The sequence below is a fragment of the Aphis gossypii genome, chromosome 1 (genome assembly GCF_020184175.1).
Source record: "Aphis gossypii isolate Hap1 chromosome 1, ASM2018417v2, whole genome shotgun sequence".
NCBI classification, from domain to species: Eukaryota; Metazoa; Arthropoda; class Insecta; order Hemiptera; family Aphididae; genus Aphis; species Aphis gossypii.
In genome coordinates, this window is record NC_065530.1 from 44,474,340 (window position 1) to 44,501,475 (window position 27,136).

The 27,136-nt window shown below is 27.4% G+C and overlaps 1 protein-coding gene across 3 annotated transcripts in view; it reads right to left on the bottom strand.

The window, feature by feature from the left end:
• The window catches only part of LOC114130195 (triple functional domain protein), a 106,937-nt gene that overhangs the window by 33,923 nt on the left and 45,878 nt on the right, over positions 1–27,136 (bottom strand). For all 3 annotated transcript variants that reach the window (XM_027995110.2, XM_027995109.2, XM_050197693.1), the window contains exons 20-26: positions 26,624–27,070; positions 26,364–26,563; positions 26,139–26,300; positions 25,309–26,056; positions 25,000–25,241; positions 24,859–24,934; positions 11,272–11,488 (exon numbers count right to left, since the gene is read on the bottom strand). In XM_027995110.2, coding sequence (XP_027850911.2) covers positions 11,272–11,488; positions 24,859–24,934; positions 25,000–25,241; positions 25,309–26,056; positions 26,139–26,300; positions 26,364–26,563; positions 26,624–27,070 — 2,092 coding nt within the window. The remainder of the gene's footprint in view (positions 1–11,271; positions 11,489–24,858; positions 24,935–24,999; positions 25,242–25,308; positions 26,057–26,138; positions 26,301–26,363; positions 26,564–26,623; positions 27,071–27,136) is intronic.

Sequence of the window (27,136 nt, forward strand, 5' to 3'; positions counted from 1 at the left end):
ATGCCATATAGTATATAGTATTATAATAACTGCTACTAGATATATAACCTCGTCGAGTTTTAATGAAGTATTTTTGAACCGATTAGCTCAGACGAATTCAAATTATGTAATAAAATCATATATTTTCTCGTTATAAACGTTGACGAATTTTACTTCCAAATAAAAATACACTCTGAAAATGAAAAACCAACAAAACACATAAAACGACTAAAAAAACGACATCCATCATCCATTAAATTTCACGATCTAAAGCTTTTTTTAAGCAAAAGACATACTTTACAAAAACTATCTATCTTATATAAAATTTTATGAGTGATGTTTTTCTTTGACTCACGACGAATACAGTTAAGACGATTCAAGCTTTCGGGTCAAGCAAAATGTTCGTTCTACTTTGAGGTTTATAATATGCACAAATAAGAGATAAAATATTATATACATGTAGTGTATTGTATACTATACACATATGTCATCACGTTCAATCATTCTGTACGAATAGGTACCAATGAATAATAAATATGTGCACTTTAAAATAGAAGTTCTCGCGTACCGAACTATTGACATGTCTACCTACTTTATTTATTTTTTAACACTAACAAAAAAGGTCAAACGCAATAGTTATGGTTCACTATTGAGAGTTATCCTCTTCAAAATATTAAAAGGCGACCTCAAAAAATTTAATACATTAAACACATCGGCTCGTTTTTAAGAAAATGTACATAATATACGTGTTCCCATATTAATATGTACCTATTATCCCGTCAAATTTGAATTTAAGGTGTAATTTTAACACTTATGTGTGGAAATTAAAAGATGACATTTAAACATTTATTTTATATATGAATTTATATCAACGAGCAACATGAGCTTAAATGACTGCAAGAATCATAATAATAAAGATATAATCATCATTCGATTAACTTCAATTCAGCATATAGGTAGTTAGTTTTGAAAAAATATCATATTTTGTCTTTAACTTGAATAAATAAAAAAAAAAAATTGTTTTTTAAACTTATATTACATTATATTATAATTATATTATGAACGAATATGTATCATTGGGTTGGATAAAGATCAAAATGAGCAATCGTCTAAACTTAAGTACGGAACAAAAACTGACTATAAATTAAGTAGTTAGTAGTTATATAGAAAATACGACCAAACTTTATACATAAAACATTATTTATAAACAAACGATTTAGTGTTATTTTCATACGATTAAAACTTGATAAATTCATCGTACATCTTACAATAAAAAACACTCTGAATAAAAATCGCTAATACTATTAAAAAATATAATGCGTGATGGTAAAAAAAGGTTGGTGATTATTATTTAATTAAGTATACCTTTTAGAAAATAATTCATTTTTTCGAGTGACCAAGTGGTAATTAATAATTATAACCTAAAATATGTTTAATATATTATGCTATTAAATATAAAATATTATAAGAAACATATATTAACAACAACCCAAAAAAACCACTAAATTGTATTAATTTATATAAAAAGTATCAAAAGATTCATTGCGACGCGATACAATAGAGGAATCATTATAGAGAAATATGATGTATAGTAAACCGACCACCGACCGTTGGACACTAGCATTGATTAGCGTTTCCAGGCGAGGCACAATGATCTTTTCTCTCATAAATATAACATATTTAATACCACTATACTGTCTCTAATAGTTTTAGTTCGGAATCACAATTTATATTCGTCAGATCCGCTCTGCACTACAATCAGAACATGCCAAATATATAATACAACATTATAGAGTCGATAACAATAATTAAGAGTAAAAGAGTTCAATATAAAATATAGCAATAATTATATTATAGTATTATAGGTACATAATATAATATGATCTATACCTATTTGAAAAATACGTCGGAAAGATGCAGTAAGAATTATAATACCAATCATAAGAAATATTTAAATTTTGAATGGAATGATTAATTTATTAGCTACTTATAGTGTTTTACAAGATATACATTTTTTTTTTTAGCTTATTATGTCATCGATTTTTTAAGTGGTTTATAAGAAATATCGTTTTCAACTGTGAGAGTGGTTTTTGATAGATTTATATAGTTGTTAATACTTCAAAGGTTCTGAATTAAAAAAAAAATTCCTAATATTATTTAAAATTAATATATAAAAAAAAAACGGGGTATTTACATAAATTTGACTTTGTTCTTTAGGTTGTAATTCGTTTTTTATAAATATATATATACAATTTAAATTTTGACAAAATTCGTCAAAACCTACTTATATATATAGCTAAATATTCTGAATAATGATGAATACAACTCATTGTTAACAACCTATATACTATGATATAAATATAAAACATAATGAAAATAGAACTGTTGTCGACTAATAGTTGGAGATCTAAATTTAAAAAAGGGACATACGTATAGTTTTACACAAGTGCTTTAAAATTGTGATACCAAAAATATGGATATTAAAACATATTAACTTATATAATATTTAGATCTTACGTGATAATACGAAAACTAGATGGATCGTACATAACAATGAAATATAAAATTTAGTGTATAATAAATCGTTGCGCAGCTTTTCAAGTTATCCTTACTTAAATATTTTTATGTACAAAACTCCGATATCAGCAGGTTACGTTACATACACAAACCTCAGTTTCACAACATATTAAAATTGTAGTTACTTTTTTTATTATATCATTATAATATTATATACTTTTTTATATAATATAGTATAACTACATATTTGCAACACAAAATAGGCTATTTAACCATACACAATAAACGATATAATAAATTATAAACAATAAAATAGCATGTATCGTCATCAATATGATTACGTTATATGCGATTTAACTGAAACCACGAGTTTACAATCATATATAGAACACAAGTATTAAAGTTCAATAGATATATAACTATATAAGTTTTATTTGAGAATACCAAGTACACAAACAATATAAACATAAATAGGTAACATTATACGTAAGTACAGTGATCGTTTGCATAATATATAAATTATATATATACTTACGTATCAACCAGTATTGGACGGACGAAAATTGCGATGTCAAAGCGATAAAACGTTTCCCTTTATACTTTAACTATGTCGTACATATTTGCACATGGACGTGACTTATGTATTATGTACATTGTACATCGTTTCACTCGTATACGTATATATAAATATTTTCTTTTAGTCGTTATGTATATGCTACCCCTTTCTAAATTATATGACAGTCTTAGAATAAGAGAAACTTAGACACTTTTATCAAATTTTTAAATTAATTATTGTTTTATATCCGTAATGAGAATACTACCTATAAGACGAATGCCTCGTATAAAATATACATAGGTAATTATAATCAAATAATCTATATAGATGATAATAAAAATGAGTACCTACATAACAATTGCGCTTTATCACCTTTATGCAAAATATGTGCATAGGAGTCGGAAAATCTGATTATCTTAAGTGAATAAGCGATTTTGGTATTTTGCAATACGTATATGAACTACATTTGTAGAAAACCATTTTGCGTGGTAAAGAAACCAAATTATCAACATGGAAAAAAAATGAATTTGGATTTTAATATAGGTACCCACTGTTTTACGTTTTTGACAACACAAATATTTTTAAACTTAAACAAATGTTTTTAATTAAGTATAATTTTTGATAAAAATAAAAACAATGTCACGCGGCCATAGTTCTTTTTGCAAGGAAACAATTTGGTTTCATAACTATTTATATATGATAATTACCCTAATGGTATTCGCTCACTCGAAAGTGTAAAGATTTTAACAATAAATGTATTAAGTAATTTAAAATACGTCTAATCATAAAAGTGACTATTATAATACGTGAGATTTTTTATCATAATAGTTTTTATTTGAATTATTATACTCTTTTAAATAACAATACATACTCATATTTCATAGCAGAATACTTTTCTGAGAATAAAAATTGAATTATTTTGAATCAGAAGTTAATTAGCTATAATTATATTAGTTATTTCAAAAATACATAAATTGATCGATTAAGTTACTGTTAAATGATAAATAATCACTGAGTACAGATAGGAGGAGGTGACGTTTACCGTGGAACTTAGCCACCGGTTACCGATGTATAAATACATTATATAAACGACCACGAGTGGTGAATGCGTGTGCTTGAGAAATAATAATTTAATCGTACTGCGATGGAAAAGGCTCAATAATATAGTTGTTGTAACCGGAAAAACGAGGATTCGAGATGTAGTTACGGCCAACCGTCTTGGGAGCGTCGCGCCGTCGGTAACGGCGCCGGAAGCGATACACGTCGCGCAGCCGTGCGGCATTCGTCGACGGGGTTGTTCCATCGATTTGACTGCGGCCGCAGTGCAGCCTCCATCGCCCTCCGCCACGCTTTTTCCTCAACCACCCACCACAATGACCCTGACCTTCGTCCATATTTTATCTCGCGTCTCTCTATATCCCTTCATCAAAGCGTCCAAAAACCGAATTGTTTGAAATCAAAAAAACAAAATCATCGTACAACGGTATTTAGTTATAGTAATATAGAGAACATTAGGATATCATTGTTATAATCACACCGCCGTCAGTTACGATTATATAGGCAAATTCAGACGAAAATTTACACTACTTTCTAGCAGGCGTCACGCACAATTTGCAAGCCATAAATACTATGAAACGACCAAACAATGTTTGAAGCACTCAAATACGATATATAGTGATAATTTTGTTGCAAATCAAGCAATATTATATGACAGGAAGTACATTTTTTTTTTTTTACATATTCATATTACTTCCTTCGATATTGCCTAGTAACTAGTATATTAAGTAAATATCGCCCTGTATACAGTTTTACGACAAACAGTAAACAGTTCTAAATCAATCCGTTGTCCGTATCATTGGTGATGGTAGCTGTGAAAAGTTTACATTTAAAACACAAGTAAACAATAACAACAACAACGATGACGACGATTATAATATATAGTAACATCACAATATTCACAACTAAGATAATATCAAGTCAATAATATATAATATATATTTTTTTAAACAACGATTCTAATGTAAAACTAAGAATATAAATTCATCGTGCCAGAATAAAATATGTAATAAATTGTTTACATATTAATAATTTTATTCTCGCGACTCTAATATATTTAAAAACAATTATTGTTAAGGTATTTTATTTCTATCACCATTAATTTTCCCCATTGATTATAATTTATAAATCATAATCAATTATTTAAATCACTAAATATTCAATAGTATTTACTCGGTAAACTTAATAGCTATAGGTACCTGTTATACATATAAATACATAATATATAGATCATATTATTGCTATGTAACGATAAGTTACAACAATAATAAGTATGCAACGATCAAGCTGTCTGCAGAAGATCTATAATTTTATAGAAAAAATCTATAATAATCTAATTGTAATTTAAAATATGCCTACTTCACCTCTTTAATTTTATTATCCCATTCAAATACTATATTATAAATAAAATATTATGTATACTACTGTTTAATTAAATTACTATGGTATAGTCGTGACTTTAAACACATGATCTCTGCAAATATAGATACTAAAATCAAAAGTTTATTCCATTTATATTTGTTTTAATCATAAAATAAGGCACAGAAGTTCAATAAAATATTTAAAAAATAATATTACATTAATAACTTTCTACGCCTACACGGAGAATATTTATAACATATAGACAAAAAAATAAATAAATAAAACGCTGTGTTTTCCTTAAAAATATGTTATTCAAAACTTAGATGTATTTATAACCATGACATGGCGAAAACTTTAATGACAACTATATACCTATATATTATACTTGAAAATTATAGTTTGGTACGTTTTTGATGGATGCCCATTTTATAATATTTTGAGAGCTTAAGAAAATTCTAATGCTCCAGGAATAAAACCATAGTTCGGAAATAACAATAGCGTATTTTTATTGGATTTCATGGATCAAGGTCGAGATAAATATTATTACTTATTAGTAAATAAAATGTACAAAAAAACAAGAAATTTAATTACGCACGTTTTATGCATTTTATAAATGTTTGCATGTTTTAAGGATTTTGCTTTGTCAATAGGAATATAATATATTCAATATATTCAAAGGTTTTTTTATAGTATTTTATAAATAAATTAGTAAGAATAAAAAAATTTAATTTTAATGGGCTGATTGAAAATGTAAAAAGATTACCTTGCTATCAAACAACAATTAATATAATAAAATTTGATTTAAAAGCATAAAAAATATATTTGTTAATATATTTGTTGGCAATATCAGTAATAATATAAGGAAAAGAAAATCTTTAACAAGTTCAACCTACCGTATATTAGAAGAAAAATAAATTACCCAAAAGTTATATTAATAGAAATATACAGCAAAGCCAGTTCCTTGGATTTTACATTTACCTACAGAATTTAATTAAAAATTATAAACAGAGTTTTTCAAAACTATTATAGCTTCTACTAATTAAGAACTCAAGTCATCGTACTATTATCTCTTTGACCCACAGACAATATATAGCAAATTTGCATTCAGCAGAACTACTCTAATGTTGTTAGCTTTATTGTTAAAGTGAATTGATCTATTATCAAACTTTAAAGTAAAAATATTATCTATAAGGTACCTCTTTTATTGATATTTTAGCCAAGTAAGTTTTTACTATGTAAAATAATACAATTTAAAAATACTTATCACACTATAATATTGTTAACCTACATCGATTTTAAAAGATGTAAAATTTGCTCAGATTAGTTTAGGGAGGGCCTAGGCACAATTAATATTATACTAATAAGATATGTTCAACTAACGCGATTTTATATTATGGAGTGTATATTATATTTTTTACACAAAACGGACAATGTAAAGATAATGATGTTATTTATGTACTTCACGTAAAAAGCCCCTTGCTAAGAAATATCAGTGTTGAGATTGGAATAGGAATAGTTGTGAACAAACTGCTCTTAGTTTATGTGTATTGGTACAAAATAAATTATTATTATTATAATGCACTATTATTATAATTCGGTAAGCGCAGTTTAGGTTAACAGTCAACAATTATAAAACTAAACTACAAAATATTATTATTGCTGTTTTTAAATAGAAAATTAAATCATATAGGTAGGTACGTTACATTAAAATGTAACCACTATAATATTTACTTAGGTTAGGATATGAAACGTTATACTTCATTGAAGAGTTAAACAATCCACGAATCTCGCAACTATGTACACAAGTTTTTTTTTTAATAGGGAGGTATTAGGGGGTGTCAATTCTTACATTTGTCACAATCTTTTATTCAGTAATTTACAACCTCGTGGGATCTTTTCGCTTATTCAAACGCTCACAATTCCAAAGTTTACCAAAATGGATAAGTCTGCCCTAGTTACTGTAGTACATTCAAGTACCATGGAAGTAATGAGCCTCATTTTATAAGCCGGCTTATAAGGTCCTCCCTCATACATTAATTTCCATACAAGGTACAACGATGTCACATCCATAAAATTTCAATATCGAATATTATAAATAAAATAAAAGAAAAAATGTCGTTTTCAAAATACCAAGTATAAAGCGAAGATTTAACATTGAATCTTTCGTCTTTATTAGTTCTACCATCATGACAATGTATTATATATATATTATATAATACTTGAAAGTGGTGCAAGTCAAATGGTTTAATTTCGATACGTCGAAATTGCAATTTCGATAATTTTGTACTTTACTTCTGTTGCAATACAGGTTGACGATGAAAAATTCGAGTTTAACTTTTTATTCGTCTTATCGCCATATTTATATATTTACCCAGTATTTTCTACTTAATATTCAATGACTATTGTATTTAAAACATCATTGTAAGCGTTATATACAATGTACATGTATATATATATATATATATTATATATGCACTATGAGGGCAGTAGTGATAGAAAGTAATATTAATAATGCATTATACAAATTTTAATTAGGGCGGATTTTACTAAAATTTTGAATCGTGTATTACTTAAATATGAATTTGGTTGTGCAATGATTGGGTAAGGTGGACAGAGGACGTATACGTATCTGTCTATCAAACCTATCATATCATATCATATCATATCCTATCCTATCCTATCCTAGGATCATATAAATGATAATGACGATGCCCGATACCCGTAGTGATTTATGTCGTCAAAATAACAACTATCACCTATATCAATTTATGTGACTGAGAATATATTTATAACCGTGACACTTCGAAATGCGTTTCTTGATAGTTCGTACAGATTATATGATTAATATACAGGGCATATAAATAAGTACATATATAAAGCTATAACCTATTATATAAGTTACTATATAGCAGTTATGACGGTTTTTCTGTACCTACTCAACATATATACTAATACTGTACACGTGCGTGTGGGAACAAGATCGATAACGAAAAAATGTATCAGGTTAGCTCTACAGTTTTAATTCAGATTCTTTATAATTAAATAATTATAATATTTCTACAAATATAATATCGAAAGCTGAAAAGTTTGAGGCTATTTTTTCATGAGTTTTTAAAAAATTTAAAAGATTCAATAAAATGTAGAAATATAAAAATAATAATATTTACGAAATTTAAATAACAAACCCTGTAACAATAATAATTATACAATATATTATTATTATTATTTATCTTAACGAGTATAATAACGCGTAAAAGCTAAAGAATCAAACACTCACCAACATGCAGTTATAGATGAAGAAAAAATAATAAAACAATATAATAACTTCACTATTTGAAATTCAATTTACCTTTTACACGATACACCTGGCTAACATTGAAATCGTTTTGTCTGCGAGTATTCACTTTTTTATGGGTAAAATATTTTAAACTAACATTACAATTGATACATGAAAAGCTAACACGTTGTCGACCTTTGTTCGATCGATTTACAACATAAACGTAAACTATTGAATACATTTGATACTAAAGTTACCGCACTCGGGCACTGCACAACGGACAATTGTTATTATCAGTTCTCGTGTGAAGTTATAATTGGAAACATAGTTTGGAATTTTAATTCACACACACTGTTTACAAATATAAACTATTAGGTAAACGACATTGAAAAATTCCGCTCTATGTAATCTGGTTTTAAAGTCTCAATACACTCTAACGCCGCCACAGTATATGCGGCGGTAACATTTATTATTATTACAATAAATAAGATAATCGAATGCCACGAAATACAATCAAATTAGTCATTAGATAATAAACTAAAATCATAAAAAATATATTATTTAACCTTATTTGAAATAAAAAATCAGAATAAATTTGACAGAATATCCACAACGACGTGTTTTTCTATTTTTTTTATAATTATCTTACTTAGTATCTACTTAATATAAGTCAAAACGTGGGAACAGTTTATTTTTAAAATTTTCTAATAATAAATATATTTAATGCCAAAATATGTAAGATAATGAACTTAAAGGTTAAAAAAAATAACAATAAAACGTACAGACTTTGGATTAATCGATTAATGAAGTAATTAATAAAATTACTAATGAATATTACATTGAATTTATATATGACAGTTATTTATATAATTACAATGGTACACGAATAGATTATAGATTTTATATTCTGGAAATTTCAAATTAAATTATGAAATATTTTTGTTTAATTTTTGAAAGATAACTCATGTAAGTATAAATTTTTAATGTAAAATTAATTTTCGGTGATACGATATTGCAAAAATATAACAAAATCTAAACAATAAATCATTATTGATAATTATTGATTCTCTTTGGATATAATATATCCAAATAACAATGATGAAATAGATGGGTTAAAAGGAAATGGGGTCAAGCCGGGTTGGGACTTACTTTAAATTTCATTGTAGAAACTTTTTATTCTTGTTTCTTTTTTTTTTTCAATAACAGTGACCATATGTGGTTACTAATTTATAATGTCTTTTCACACTAATACAAGAACATTGATTATTGATAAAAAAAAAAAGATAAACAATTTTCCGTGACATTTAATGTGTCAATATTAGATTGACAATAAAAACTAAAAAATGAGTTAATATTGTAATATGTGAAGGATAAATTACGAAATGTAGGTATCCATTATGTTTATGTAGGTACTCCAAATGTATAAATTAAATTTAAGTTCATTTTAAATAAATAATACAAATACGTAATTAAAACCCTCTTCATACACTCGTTCAAATATAAACTTAACGCATATACGAATATAATACGAAGTAACTCAAAAATAAGGTAAGTTTTCTAAATCTTAAATTACAAACAAAATAGTTTATGTATTAATTTTAGCAATAAAGAATAAATAGCAGATAATTATATATAAATATAACCATTATCTATTTATTCGAATTTATTCGACAACTGTTTCAATTACGTTTATATTTTCAGTATCTATACCGTTGAAGTAGCAGCAACAATAGTTGTAACTTATAACACATAAAAAATATTTATAATAATCATTGCAATAATTACACGATATCTTGAATAAATTGTATAAGCTATATATAGATATATATCTTAAACAACTGAGAACTTGAACTTGTTGTATTCCTATACATTAAAATTATAGCCAATAGTTGTTTAAATGTTGTATTACAGTACTACACGCCTTATGCAAGTGTTCTGGTAATATAAATAAGTCTTATACAGTTATAAGTACACCATGGTATATAATAATATAGTTCGAATATGCCATGGGAATGACAAAGTCCTCGTAACTACATAGAATGACCAATAAAAAGTGTTAACCGAATTTTACACGATATGAATATCATGTTATATGCTACAAGGTCTACTTGCAGTACGAATATAAATCATAAGTAACTGGGATTAGGTATTATATTATATTATCATAATAGGAGATGAGTATTATAGGAATTAATAAGTAGGGAGCTTAACACATTATGTATCTACGAGTCATATACATTCAAACTATTGGTATCGTTCATTTAAAAAAATGTATAAAGTATAAACATTTAAAATATTGTAGGTATGTATATCACTAGTTTAGTCTTAAAGAACATTACACTTAAACTAATTATAATATGCAATATAGAGGTTTTAATTTTCATTGAAATAGCATCTTGGGGGAGTTGTTTAACCTACGCTATTACTCTCATATTTTATTCTCATCACGACCTTACAAATGTTATATACAAATGATACGATATCTATTATAACTATTTATAACATGAATGGTGTTTTTTCTTACCTGTGGCCTGCGGTGACTTGAGTGATGGTGGTTGCTTGAGTACGATATGAGGCACCATTCCTTCGGTACAGTCGGACGGTACACGCACTAAAACCATTTCGCTCGTACCACCACAGCAGTCCAGGAGCTCTACCTGCTGACCTTTGGAGACAGTCACCTGGCCGGCAGCCGTTGCCGTGAAATCCGCAATCACCCAAGTCATCTCCACGCCAGAGTTCTGTAAACAAAAATCATACATTAAAGCCAATGATCTTAATAAAATTTAAAAAAAAACAGTAGGTACCTAAATCTTATTACACGATATTATTATAATAATTATTTAAACAGAAAATGTTCTTATAGAATGTGCCTACGTTATAAAATACAAGCCTTATTATAAACCATTTAATATCATATTATATTCATGTACTTTTACTTATATCTCCCAGTCACTAGTGCCCAATGACCAAATTAAAATTAAAAAACAAAAGACCAAAAATTAATAAATTAACTAGAAATAATTTTAAACACTTAAGTATTACTTTTTAATTTATTTAACAAACTTTAATAAGTATTAATATGAGTTAAAAAATGTATAAAAAAAATAAAGTAATTAATATACTTGAGTAATATATTTGACACTATAAGTTACCTCCTTATATATTTAAGAGTGCTAGGAGTCAATTAAAATTATTTTTAGCATATTATGCTAAAAAAAAAAAAGTTTTACAGGACAATTTAATATTAAATAACATCAATGTAAAAATGTGTAAAAATGAAATTTTTACAAATAAATCTAAATTATTACATAAAGCAAAGATATATTAGTTTTTAGTTATTTTATATAAATATATACAGTTTTAAACAAATAATTCTTCAGTTATTTTTCAATAAGTACCAATTCGAAAAATAGCTCCAAAAATATGAACATAGAATACCCACATTAATTTTGCCTTTACCACAGACAACCCTTCACAAAACTAAAAGTTGAGGAAATCAGATAAATTACTCTGCCTTTTTAATATGCTACTGTTTCTAGAGACGAAGGTTTTTATAAATATAAATTTAGCTACAACACAAAAACTCTTTAATTGCATAAGTGTAAATTGCTATAATATAACACATATTGTAATAATTACCATTTTTGACGTATATATATATTGTAAAATTCAAAAACCATGGGAATAAAGCAATTATTGATCATTTGAAAAGTGCTGGTCAACATTTTATCCCTCATCTATGACAAAACCTAAAAAACCACTAGAGGCTTATACAAATAATAATACCTACACATAACTGAAATAGTATACATAAATATTAATTATGATATAGGTCGCATACGGGATTTTTAGATCGTGAATGACATTCAATAATACGCCACGAGCGCCAGGTGAAATTATGTGCAGTACATAATGATGAGAAATAATATGAATATATCAATGGTAATAAAACACGATTAATAATGGCAATGTTTAGCAGGTTCGAAACGAATACGGTTTTGTGCGGTCAAAGGGATTTTGAAACAGGTCAAGTGCATAAATATAATATATGCATGATGTAGGACATACGAGTACATTGTAGATATAGTAGTTTCGAGCTGCACACTAAACACCTGTGCAGCGAAATCAGGAATGTTTACGACGATTTAGTATCCTATTGTAGTATCCTATACTATAATACAAAAATGCTCACGTAACATATATTATTATATCATATAATGTACAGTGTACACCAACATAAAACTGTATAAAAAAGGATATCGTCCTAAATAAAATAAATTACTACATGACAAAAAGATATAGAGCAATGCTGAGATGCGTTTTTTTATATGACCTATACACCTATTACCTATACAATATACATATTATATTATCATATATATTATATATAATTTTATAATGTAGGTATACGTCTAGCTGTTGGTACACGGATATCTAATGCATGGGGATGCCAGGATATGTACCATTATATTCATTGGAATTTTCACCTATTTTAATACAAATCGACTCAGCTGTGCAAGTATAAATATATTTTATTCATATACAAGCACTGAACAATCTTCAAAAAATGCAATTAGTAAATAGTATAATATAACAGAATTACATAATATAGAAAGACAAGAAACAATTAAATAAAATATTTTTTTTGTATATAACAATGTCATGGATCAATCCATACCTGAAAACGATGTCAGTATGAATTACCGCATTTCCATGTTCGTTACATTTTATTAATTTAAAACGTGTTTACATTATTTAAAAAATATACATAAAAATAAAATGTATTATTAAATTATACCTATTATATAAACTTTATGCATGGACTACGACGGCACTTCAGTGGTATTCCACTGGCTGAATCATATGGTACCTGTATTATTTTATATAATTTCATGATTTACTTACATACTTAAATATACAAGAACAATTGAAATATAGCATATATATAATGTTGGTACAACTAAATAATAACCATTATTTTAATCGATAAAATATCCGTTTGATAAAAAAAAAATTAAAGGCACACTCAATTAATACTGTGCTTAATAGCAATAAATACGAATTAAATCGTTACACGCGTATGCGTACCACCAACTTTACAGTAACTAACTATTTTTTATCTAATAATAAGATGAAATTTGATACTGCTAGATATACTTTAATAATACTGAGGCTATATTATACAATATTATAATAAGGCTTATAAAATAAAATTTAAAGTGGAGCAAATTTTTTAAGCTCTTTTTATTTAAAAAGTAATAAAATATTCATACGGAATTATTCAAATGCACGAGGTATGCTATACAGATCATTTAACAACTATTAACAGCCAATTCTCAAGGGGTAAACTTTTGTTTCAAAAGTAGAAACGCTGCAAATAAAATTACGAATATTCTGACATATTATATTATACAGTTTCACAATAACGAAAGTTTCGTACTAAATTACAAAATTATATCATTTATGTATCGTACAAACAAACAAAATATTTATTAAAATATATAATAAATACATTTTAAGATGAAAAATATTTTATGCTTGTAGTGTATAAATATAAATGTAAAATGAATAATAATAACACTTAAGTTGATCTTAGATCTGTGTAAATATATTTAAGTGTATACTATATTTTATGTATAACATACTTCTTTTGATTTATAAAAGTGTGCATTTTAAATTAACTTTTAATTTTTAATTGAAATTTATAGTAACATATAATAACGTATAAATGGTATAAAGTTATTTATTTTAAATAACAATATGGGACATCCTTAAATTATAAACAAAAATGAATATATTCGACAATAACATTAAAATATATAAGCTTATTTTACACATTATAACATTTTTTTTAAATATATTTTAATCATTAACGTATAAATTATTACTATCGAAGAAAAAGAGAATTGTTGTTATATACTTAATGGACGAAAAGTGCTATACAATTATATGACACCAATATAGAAACCGTAAAGGAGAAAACAGGACAGTTAAATTTCAACTTGGGCCGTGGGAGTTGTAAACAAATTACGAGTTCTTCAACAGTAATAAATATTTCAAAAGTTTGATCCGATTGTTTGCCAAATATAACAAAAATATATAGTCTGTTTGGTTAAACGTTATATAAACTGAACATTAAAATAACAACAGATAATATGCAATATTATTATTATTACTATTTTTTATGAATAATATAATAAATTATATTTAATTTTCACAGTCATTATGCGGATAACAAAAATGTGCATAACGTATCTCTAAACATTACCCTTCCCTTTTAATTTCAGAAGAATGAAACGATGCGATTAATGTATTGATTTTACAGTGATGTGTGTGTGTTTTTTTTATTGTTAGTCTGTCATATATTTTATCATTCATCGCCTTTTGGGACAGTAAAAAGCTCTAATTTTTAACTTTAAGGATGGTTTTTGGCAGTGAATTGGATATAGTTGGTACTTTGATTAAATATATTTATTATTTTGTTATCATTAAAATTTCTTTAGGCATTTCTTCTTTGCCTATATCTATATATTAAATTGATCATTTAATTTCAAAATAATTTTAAATACGCATAAGTTAAAATTAATATAGAATACTTTTAATTTTTAGAAACTTAGAGTTAAGTTAATGTGTTATTTTTTTATCCCCCCTGAGTTTCAAACACCTACAACGAGTCGCAAAAATGAATTAGAGAAATTTAATGAAAATTCAATTCAATAAAACAAGATTCCCTAATACTCAATATACATAATAAATATACCTAGACTTATCATACACCTTTATTAATTACTTCATAACATAATTAGTTACTAAAAAGTTTAAAACTAATCGATTAGCACTACATTATATTATATTTTATAACGTCATTCACTAATACTCACTAATACAACACAATATTCATAAATACAATATTATATTTCGAGGTAAATGAATACCCGTAAGTAAACAATTATTTTTTGTTATCTAGGTACCTGAATAAAAAACTTTCATGGATAACACACATTCTGAAATTATAGTACGTTAAAGGTTACAACATTTCATTATCTAGGTTTAAACACACATAATATTCAATACTGTTATTTAATAGTATGTATTTCATAAAACATTATCATTATACAGGCTGATTCCACTATACGCTTACCCCCCCCCCCCATTTTTAAATGTAATAATTAATTTATTCAAATCCTAACTTTAGAAATACATAAATAAATAAGTATACTTTAAAACCATAATATTATCAATATTTTAGATGTCTTTGTACTTAATGAGGAGTGTCCTGTAGCGATACCAACTTCAGGTTTTTAAATGAAAATTCTTTTATTATTACTACTATTTATTATTATATAATATACTTTTTTTAAATATCTATGTACTCAATTCAAAATTTGAACGAGAGATTCTTCAGTTATTAAAATATTTTTACTAAATATAAAAGTTTTTACAAATTGTAAATGTTGATAGATCAATATAAATTAATAAAATAAATATAAAGAGATAGTATATAATACTCAAATTTTAGCGCTATTATTTTAAACCTATTATCCTTACTACAACATGTTAATAACTCTAAAACTACTTGTTCTAATTTTTATTTTTATTTTATTACGTTAACATTATCAGAAATATACGCTAAATAATTTACAATAAAAAGGGGGGGTCTCTCATTTGAAAAACGAAAAATTGTATCTCCAAGAAATACTCTTTTAGTAGTACAACAAATCTCTAAATCCAAAAATATAATTTTAATTTAATATATTTGATATATTTGTCAAACATAAGATTGTAAACAATTACAATATTGAAGACAAAAGAGTGTGGTAAGTGGGTAAAGCTCTTCTGTACATTATAGGTGAGCCGTGTGGATTACATTATACATATAGTAGTGTTAAATTTTAATCCAATGATGGGTATCATTGTATACGAAAAAGTAAAAACGATTCTGAACGGAGATGACTGTCAGCCTAGGATATAATAAATAATATATATTTTATTTTAAATTGAATGGTGAAAAGGTGGTTTATGTTTTAATTACTTGAATACCCCAAAATTAAATCATGTACAGAAAATACCAATTTAAACAACTGGAATATGTTTCTAGTTTCTACGACTAGTAATTTTTAACTATAACAAAAAATCTATAGTTATTTGATAGTAAATCGTTATTTTACGAGTAAATTTTGGATTACGTTAAAATTTAAATTAGAGATAATTTTTTTTTAATTGGCCAACGTTCAACTTCTTATATAATTGTTGTAAGTCAAACTTATGGCCAATTTTGTATTACATTTTCAATTCTTAGCTATTGGTACAAATTTTTTTATACATTTTTAATTACAAAATAATTTTCAAATACTCATGATTTTGACAAACTGTTGTCAATGTTTAAACTTCAAACGCTAATAAAAAAAACTGTGACTAAAAATTTTTGTTTCTTTTTCTAGAATAAAAACTACTTATAAGAAATCTTGTATTAAATTTTCAAGCTTTTTTGGGCATCTAATATTTTTTTTATCAACGTTTCAAAAAAAAAAAAATAATTGAAAAAATCGAAAATTTTAGCTGTCTAAAAATAGATAAAAAAAAAATGCCAGATTATTTTGAAAATTTAACCATATGTATAGATAATGCTAATATAAAAATATGATGAAAATTAATAACTATTTATTAACTAATTTTTGAGTTAAAACAATATAAAAAAGTCGATTTTGTGAAAAACTGATTTTGCGTAAAAAATCCTGTTTTCCGTCACTTTTTTTTCCTCAATTTTTTTTTAAAACTGTTGGAAAATTCTTTTGACCTTTTTGACTTTTGACCTCTATAACACATCATTGTAAAATCAATACATTCATCACTTCGTTCAGAATCTAAAAAAGTTACCTATGCGCATACTTGGTGAATCGCCCTGTATCAATTCATATTTTTAATTTGTTTTTTATAACTATAGGAATTAAGTTAATTGTCTAATAAATTAAACGACAAGAATTAGTAAAAAAAAAAAGTAGGTTAGGTTAGTATAGTATCGCTATACAATATTATATTTAAACGTAAATAACACCATGACAGTAATGGAAATCTACAAAGAAATAATATATACAATAATATACATAACTTATAATGTATATTATAATATATCGTACATCAACTTAGACGACATTCTTGACGTAATAAGTATATTGTAATAAGTTAGATAATATTAAATTTTAAATTTTGTAATAAAAAATACATGAATATCTATAATTATTATTTCGTGCAATTTACCCATTAACCGAAGAAGACATATGCAAAGTTATATGAAATTCAAAAATACTTTAAAATTACGTAATTTATTCATAAATAATAACATGAAGTTAATGAAAATTAAGTTAGCTATAACATTTCTTAACTTAGAAACAGATATATAATCATAATATAGGATTTAAAATAAATTAAACTATTATATAGGATAATCTAAAATCTCATAATTTATATATTATTTGGTAGTAACTTATAAGGAATGCATGTAAAACACACGATTAATAATAGTTAATTCAAAGTTCTGAATTAGTTTAAAATTAGATACAATTAATCGCTGTCAACGTGTTTATGTAGGTACCTATTGTAAGTTGTAATATTATATAAGAATCTAACCTCTGAGTAGGTAATAACTGTTACTATGGTTAACTTCAGGAAAAAATTACAAACTAATTTGACGAAAAATTTATCATCAATAAATATAGTCCATACATGTTTGAAATAACTTATTTAAATATTATCAATTTCATAACCGAGAACCAACAAAAAGTAATTACAATAATAATTATAATGAAAATTATTGAGATCGGTGATTAAAATAAGAGAGGTACGCCATAAATGTTTTGGTACAAAAAAAATATATATATAACATTAAAAAATGAACAAAAAGCACGCGATTATTATATGTTGACCATATTATTGTGTATAACACGCCCAATCCATACACTTTTTGTTAAAAATATTAACTTTACTCGTCATCATATTGATACACCGATTTAAAAGAATACATAAAGACATAGAAGTGATTATTCCATTTTAAAAGCCAGCAAACGGAATCACAAAAATACGAGATAAATTAATATCATTATAGAAAAATTATAAGATTAGAAAAAACAAAATAGCAAAATAGTAATACTACACAAAAAAAAATGTATTAATTAAAAACAAAATTTAAATCATAGAGTAATATAGAGTAGTATTACTCTATGATTTAAATACACCTAGCAAATATATATACATAGATATATTATAAAAACTATTATTCATTGCATTTCATTCGAGTTTTATAACTTCCTACGATCGACGTATAGTGAATATTATAATAAGATACCTATCAAAAAAGTATAATAATTTAAATTTAATTGTAAAAAAACTTAGGTAATGATATGATATCTCATCACTGTGATATCGATAGAATGATCGAATTCAACGACGTTCCACATAAAAGTACGTCGTTATGAACTATTGTACTGAACCTAACTATGTACCTACTGTACTGTGAAATACCTGTACAGCCGTGGTGGCAGCAGAGGATCGCGAGGCTATCGAACGGTGCCTGTACGAGCCCGGTGTATCAATGGTGTGTTGCCGGGCGAGCGCGGCAGCTGCGGACGACGTGCTCGTCTGTCTGAACCACGGCAACGATATTTTGCGCCGATGTGACTTATCCGCAGCCGCCACCTGAGTGTCCGCCAGACGCGGTCCGCCGATCGGACGCTGCAGCGGCGGCATTTTCGACGGAGTATTAGTCGTCGTCGTTGGAGCGGCGGCGGCTAGCGGGACAACCGCGTTCGACACGTCGTCGGCGCGGCGGCCACCACCACCGGAGCTCGGTGCTGCCATCGACCAGAGCGGCTCGCCATCGACTGGCGGTACTCGCCGGCCACCTCTGCTCGATCGCTCGCTTGCTCGCTGCCGCCACCGCCGCCGAGTCTTGTACTTTGTGTGCGTGTGCGTGTTTGTGTGTGTGTGTGTACAATACGTACGTGCGTGATGAGTGTATGCGCGGTACGTCGGTGCGTGCGCGAGTGTGGTATGGACCAGGTAGATGGTGGAAACGGTGGCGGATGGTGGTATGGTATGTGTAAAGCGCCGAGGGGGCGGTGGAGCGTCGAGCGGCGCTACGGTCGCTCGAGTTTCACAGACAGCACAGAGGGGAGTAGAATCCGTTGTGGATAGCAGTTGAGGGGCGCATGTTGTTATGGTAGGGGGGATTGGCATGCGGGGGAGCTGGTCGAGGAAAAACCGCCCCACACGACCTATCCGCCAACAAAGCGGATTATCCTTATCTAAAAACTGTTCACCGCCACTGACCCACCCGTACCACCCAACATTATCCCATACATGTTCGCGCGCGCTACATCACTTTCTTCAGAGCGCAAATAAAATTATAACGTGCGATCTGGATGAGAATAAAAGTACATAAAAGGGGGAGAAACTCTCATTAGCCATTTTTGTTTTATTTATTATTTATATTTTGTTTTATACCACAACAATAAAAGCATCAAATATGTACATATGATTGAGCTGCTAGTAGATATTCGAATAGACGCTCACCGAGAACGTAGAAATAGCGATGGTGAGGACCTCTATCAACGTATTTTTAACTGTAGTATCTACGAAAAGAAATTTTAGATTTAAAAAAATCGTGCTAGGAAACCGATAAGTATTATGGTGATAAATAATAATTCACGTCTACACGTCTATAATTATTTATTACTGCTTTATAATTGTCATAAAAATAATATATTACACTGGATTTCCTATACGATTTCCGTCACCGATGTAAAATTAAACTATGAGTTGATGAAATCATTTGTCAGACTACATAGTTGTTACATTTATTTATTTATTTAGCACGAGTGATAATAAAAAAAAACTTCATAACGTAGGTGTATCAACTATTCAGCTATATGATGTCACAACAATATTTTTTCTCTGGGGCATGGAGGGCCGAAATAATATGTTATGTTGAGGACCATACTCGTATAAATATAGTATTATCATTATACGAAGGTACGTATACAAAATAATATTATAATCATTTTTCGGTATCGATCGATCACCGCGTACTCCACTGCAGCACACCACGACGCTGTTGGTTTTGTGCGTACATTATGCATATTTTATACTATCCGTCGAAGAGAAATAACCGTACAAATATATACTCAACAGTTGCAGTAGGTACATATAATAATACAACAAGTGTCGCACAACCCATAACTACGCATAATATATCATAATATAATATTATAATATCGTACACAACATTATTATGTTCCCTCTGAAATGCACGAAACTAAATCTAAATACACATTAGGTCTATACTCTGACGAACTAAATTTTAAAAATGAAACATTTATTTGACGTACAAAAAATTTGTGCAAATAAGTTACTTTTGTAATTGAGTAAACCTCGACGGAGTAGTTTAAAAATAATAATAATAATAACACTAAAACTACCATTAATATATCCAACAACAATGCGTATGTAACATAAAAATGTGGAAATCCTAGCTCCTTTTCTCAACAGTAATTGCAATTTTTGTTTGAAACGTTTTATTTTAAGAAAAATGTATACAAATAGGATATGTTTACCTACTAACAGCAAAATAGAAATTAAAAAACCGGGTGCCTTTTGTCGTTTTTAATATAAATATATAAGTATTAAAGAAATTATCAATATAAATGCGTTAAAAAAAAAAAGACAAAATGCTATATTATATTTTGGTATTTTTGTCGGGCTAAGATTCAAATTTAAATAGCTAATATTTATGGTGACGTTGTTATTTATGGCTATGTTGTTTTCGGTCTTTTATTCAGTAAAAAAAAACATGTAAATAGCGCAACGACTTTTAGCCTCTAGTATTTATTTTGTTATACTGCTGCAGCAGAGCTCCGGACGACGCACATTGACATTCACCACTCAATATTTTCACACACAATTTATTCAATCGAATTTGAATTGAAAACATTTAATATACATTATACTTTAAGCGATAATTATAACATTATAATATTATACAAATATAAGTACTATTACGTTTAAAAATGCTCACACCATATACGTGTTGGATGCCAAAGCTATTTACATGAACTTATTTTTACCGCGTTTTTTCTGTGAAATTTGGGTGTTAACAAGAAAAATTATACGATAAATTACAAATTTAAAAATTAAAAATACTTTGAATGTTATCGATTTACCGCACCATTTCCGAAAAAGATCAAGTAGGTAACTAGGAATAATCATAATACATAGTTATATCTATTATTAAGACCATTATGGTCTTAACAAGAAAAAAATACTTTTTTTTTGTTAACCTAAATATGATTATATAGGTAATGACTAATGACTAATGACTAATAATGATCAATTTAAAATTTGAATTATTTTATAATACTATAAAATACAAATTTTATTATCAATTTTCCGTGTTTAAAGAAAAAATATATTTATGTAGAATTGTAAATGGAACTTTTTCTATTATATAATTGTTGCTCTATGAGTACGATTGAAATAAATAAATATGACGAAGAATAATCTGTAGAATATAAATCTCATAAGATAAATAAGGCAAATCGATTAGATAGTCAACTGTGTAATTGTACGGGCTAAGAGCTTATTTTAAGACGAATGGAATAGGACCAATAGGTACATGATTGGTGAAGGGATGTGTGCGTGAAAAGAATAGAGTAGTTGTCTCCCATCGTCCGTTGAGAGGTTTACAGTTTTTTATTGAAAATTAAACCAGGATATTTAGTTTTGTTTTTACCCAATAATGGGATGAGGCGATAATAAAGGTGAAGCCGATCGAAATCCAGGTTTAACATTGTAAACACCAAAGACAACGCTGCGCTCTAATTATACACATACATTGATATTAACAACCATGATGCAAACAACATAACAAACTTGTATACAAACAACGCCTATATTTATTCGTTAATATTAAACTGTAGTTATAGTCCGAAATAATTGGTAGGTACTTTAGTTATAATTACATTGTATAATCACGTCACTCAGAATTATTATTGAACCAACCACTTTGTAGGTACTGCAGTGTCAATCACTCATGAACAATATATAACAATATTATACTCTACAATATTAATGTGTAAAGTACTCACTTGTTATTAAATAAGACAAAAAGCCATTTAACATTCAATTAAAATGCAAACTATAGTATAATAACAGTGTGCGTTTTAGCGTATGTGTAATGATAAAGTAATGATAAGAGAATTTCTAGACAATTAAAAAAAAACTATACATCACAGTTCGCTACAATAGAATAATCCCCAAATATACATATGATAATACTATAAATTGAGGATCAAGATCTAGACTCAATACTGTAAAGTTTAAAGTGTAAACAATGAGCTTCATAATTTTACCTGGACAAACATTAGCTAAAATAGTATAAACACTCTCTATATCTCTATATTAAATCGATTGAGCGGATGCCAATTGGGTGTTGTTAGTTACCTATATGCACATTTTTAACATATGACGATAGATCAGGTTTTGGCATAAAACTGTATTTGAATGCCTATGTTTTCACAAATGAGATTATGGCTCATCTGTTTAAGTTGAGAGGTTTAGGATACACAACAGTCGAACATTCTTATTATTCATAATCGTATGTTCGATCGTTAAATTTTTATGTTAAGTGTGGTCTGAAAAAAATCTTCATCTATATGTTTAACACAATTTTTCAACCAGAAAATTCAACCTTAACCTAAAACAATTTATGCCAAAATCGTTTTGCATCAATTTATGTTAAATGTGTTTGTGCCAAAAACTCAAATCCGTTTTCTCCCATAAACAGATAGAATGTCATTTTCGTGATTGCCTGATGTTGGATTCGTAAAAAAGGTTTATTTTGAAAAAAAACACTATTATTATTATGGGCCAGCATTTCAAGGGTACCTATGTTTTATTTTTAAATAAAAAATAAAAGTTGCATATTTTATAGACGATAAATCACTAATAAGTTATAATAACTTAAAAGTAGAAATTAACTCTAATAAACAATTCATAAAAAAAAAACGAAAAAACAAAATGTAACTTTAATTACATAATTTATAAATACATAAAAAATATCAAACCTAAACAGACAACGTTATCAATATTTAAACTACTTAAACATAACGAATAAAAACTTATTTACAAAGGGTTCATTGAAATTCTGTCAATTAATAAAAAACAATTCATGTTTTAGTATAAGGAGAACATAGAATAAATTCAGATAAAATATTTATGCAGCTGTTTATCAATTATTACAACCTATGTAAACTATCGACATGTATTAAATTTGTAAATACCGAAATTTTCAAATAAAAATGTCCTGTTTAAAATAATATGAGCTAAAGAGCCTATAGTTTCTAGGTTCTCTAATGTGAGCCAGTCAGTTTTAATAGTACTTTTTATTTTTTTTTTTATGTGTGCAAACATTTAAACGTATTTTATGTGAAATGAGCTATTCATTATTGTACAAAACAAAATGAAAAATATACCAGATTTCTAATAATTTTAATTGTATTACATGTATAATATATTAGGTAATACAATAATATATATATTAAATATATCAAGTATTTTATAATATAATATAAGTTGGTAAATTATTAAAAAAAATGTTCAACCACATAATTAAACCAGTTAATAATATTTTAGATAATGGCCAACATAGTTTCAGGCCAGGTAGATCCACCCTATCATGCAACTTGACATTGCAACACTTTATGTTAAGCTCTTTCAAGAATAATTGTTCTTTATGTTAATTTCTTCTTTACTCCATTATTATTTACAATTCATAAACTACATTAAGCTACAATATATAATATTTTATAATAATATCAATCTATATTGATCTATAACTATTAACTATATTATATATTTTTAATCTATCTTATTATCTATTTGGTTAATATTCTTAAAAATATTGAATACTTTTATATTATATCACATTATTTTATTGTTTTTATCTTATCTATTACCTGAACTATTAGGCAGTTCCTTGTTTAATTTATTTGAATAAATTATTTTTATAACTATTATTATTAATTTTTTTTTTTTAATGTATTAAAGAAGTACATACCTTGTCTGAATCTGTAGTATTGCCTGATCCAAAAGAAGCCAATGATCCTCGATCCAAGTTTTCTTCTTCTAAATCTCTAAATAATAAATTACAATAAATGATTAAAATATTTTGAAAAAACAAGACTACAAAAACACAAACCGGCTAGATCGTTGACTGTCAGGTTTAAGTTTAGCTGGACTCTTGGGCATATACATACGCAAAGCAGAATTAAAGTATGTCTCTTGAATTACTTCCCTGAGTTTTTTCACCCATGTTTGTTTTGCTTCTAACGTGGATGCTTTTAATACAATACGGTAATCTGAAATTGGTGCACGGCCTGTCCATACAGCAAATTTGCATTCATCTCCTTCTATATGCTCGGTTACACCGAGTTCTGAAGTCTATAATACATTTGATATTAAACATTAATATTGAATACAAAATCAAATAAATTAACAATAAAATTACCATGAGTTTATTTTTGTATAAGTATTTAACTTTAGGATTATTTGAATGATCTTTAACATGTTTGGCAAATACTAAATACAACTCAAATAAAAAACAATGTCTTTCACGGCTTTTACGTAATAAGTGATGTCTTGAGTCAGAAACGTACAATGTATCTTGTACAACAACATCGCCTAATTCATCAGTAGAAATATCACATCCTTCTAATAAAGATAAATGCAAAGCATCATTGGCCTTTCTAGGAACACTCAACATTACATCCAAGCCATCTTTAATTTCTCCTTGGCCTTCTTTGCAACATGATTGGAGATCTTTTAACAGTAACTGGTACTTCGTGATTCTTTGTACTGGTTTAATTAAATAAGCAGCAATAGGATGATCAATGTTATGTTTTTTTTGAAGCTCTTCAAAAACACCACCACATGAACCAGAATGTTGTACTAATATTGCATTAGACTCTGGTTTATTTTTACAATATTTCACATACATATCAAATTTTTGTGCCCAGGTGACAAAACAATGTCCTACGTCTTCAGGCATTGTCTCATACTTTTCCAGTTCTTTGATAAAAACATCTCTATGAAAATTGCGTATATCTTCAATGTTACCAAATAAAATATCAATTCGTCCATGAAGTCCAATTGGAACATTTTGAAGAGCTCGTATTTCATCTAAATAGGCTTTGATGCAAACGTCTAAGTCTTTCACATACGTTCTTTCAGTTTGAAGAAGTTCTGCCATAATGAATCTTGATAAACAAGAAATAAAATTATTTATACAAGCTTTTTTATAGTAAAAAAAAATAAATAATAATACTTATTTTAACTTACTCTTTTCTTCTAGCTGATCTTCTTTTTTCTTCATTTAATTCTTTCAAATCTTTAGTTGATTCTTTTACTTTTTGCTCTAAATTAGGATCTGAGTTTCTATCAAAGGAAAGATCACGGGTATCAATATGCTCTTGAATGCCTAAACTCTTTTCCAATTCAAACCTAGGAACATAAAATCATAATTACATTTTAACTTTTTAAGCTTTTAATTATTAATCTATATACCTATATTTATCCATTCTAGAACTAAAATGTTTATAGGTATTGTCAACTGCTGCCACCCATTGCTTTATAGCATTAGCATGAGCATGGCCTTTTTCCACTAAATTATCTGCCAACTGTATTAACAATTTAACTTTTTCACGTGTCTCTTTCGCTGATGTCTTAAACTCATTGTGTTCGTGAAGTAAATGTCTTGTTTCATCCTAAAAGTAAATAAAATAAAAATAATAAAACTCTACAGTATTTATTTGACATTTACAAACCTGTGTAGTACCAACAGTAGTATGAGTATTTAGATATTGTTCACCAGCATTATGTATCCATTCCATAGCTTGTTTAGCTGACTTATCAAATAATACAAACTGTTGACATTGATCAAGTCGTTTTTTTCTTTGTGACCAATGATCCAGTACTTTGTTTTCCTGACCCGATAATTTTTCAAGAATATTTTTAACTCGAGCTTCAGAAGCCGTATCCACAGTAGCTATAGACTGATTAGTACAACTATAATACTGCAAGCTACGATTAGTATATTTCAAAAATGTCTCTGCTGTTCGTCTAGCCAATGTACAAGCTTTCAAGAAAGCTTCTTTTTGTTCTTGATGTTTAGTACTAAGTTGTCCTAATTTATCGGCTTCAATAGTTCCACCACCACACCAATCTTCCTCACGGCGGTATTCTCGTTCAAGACTATCCATGACAGAACATACCTAGTAGAAATAAATTAAAATTGCATATTTAAAATAAATATACGTACTAAATAGTTTACATTTAAT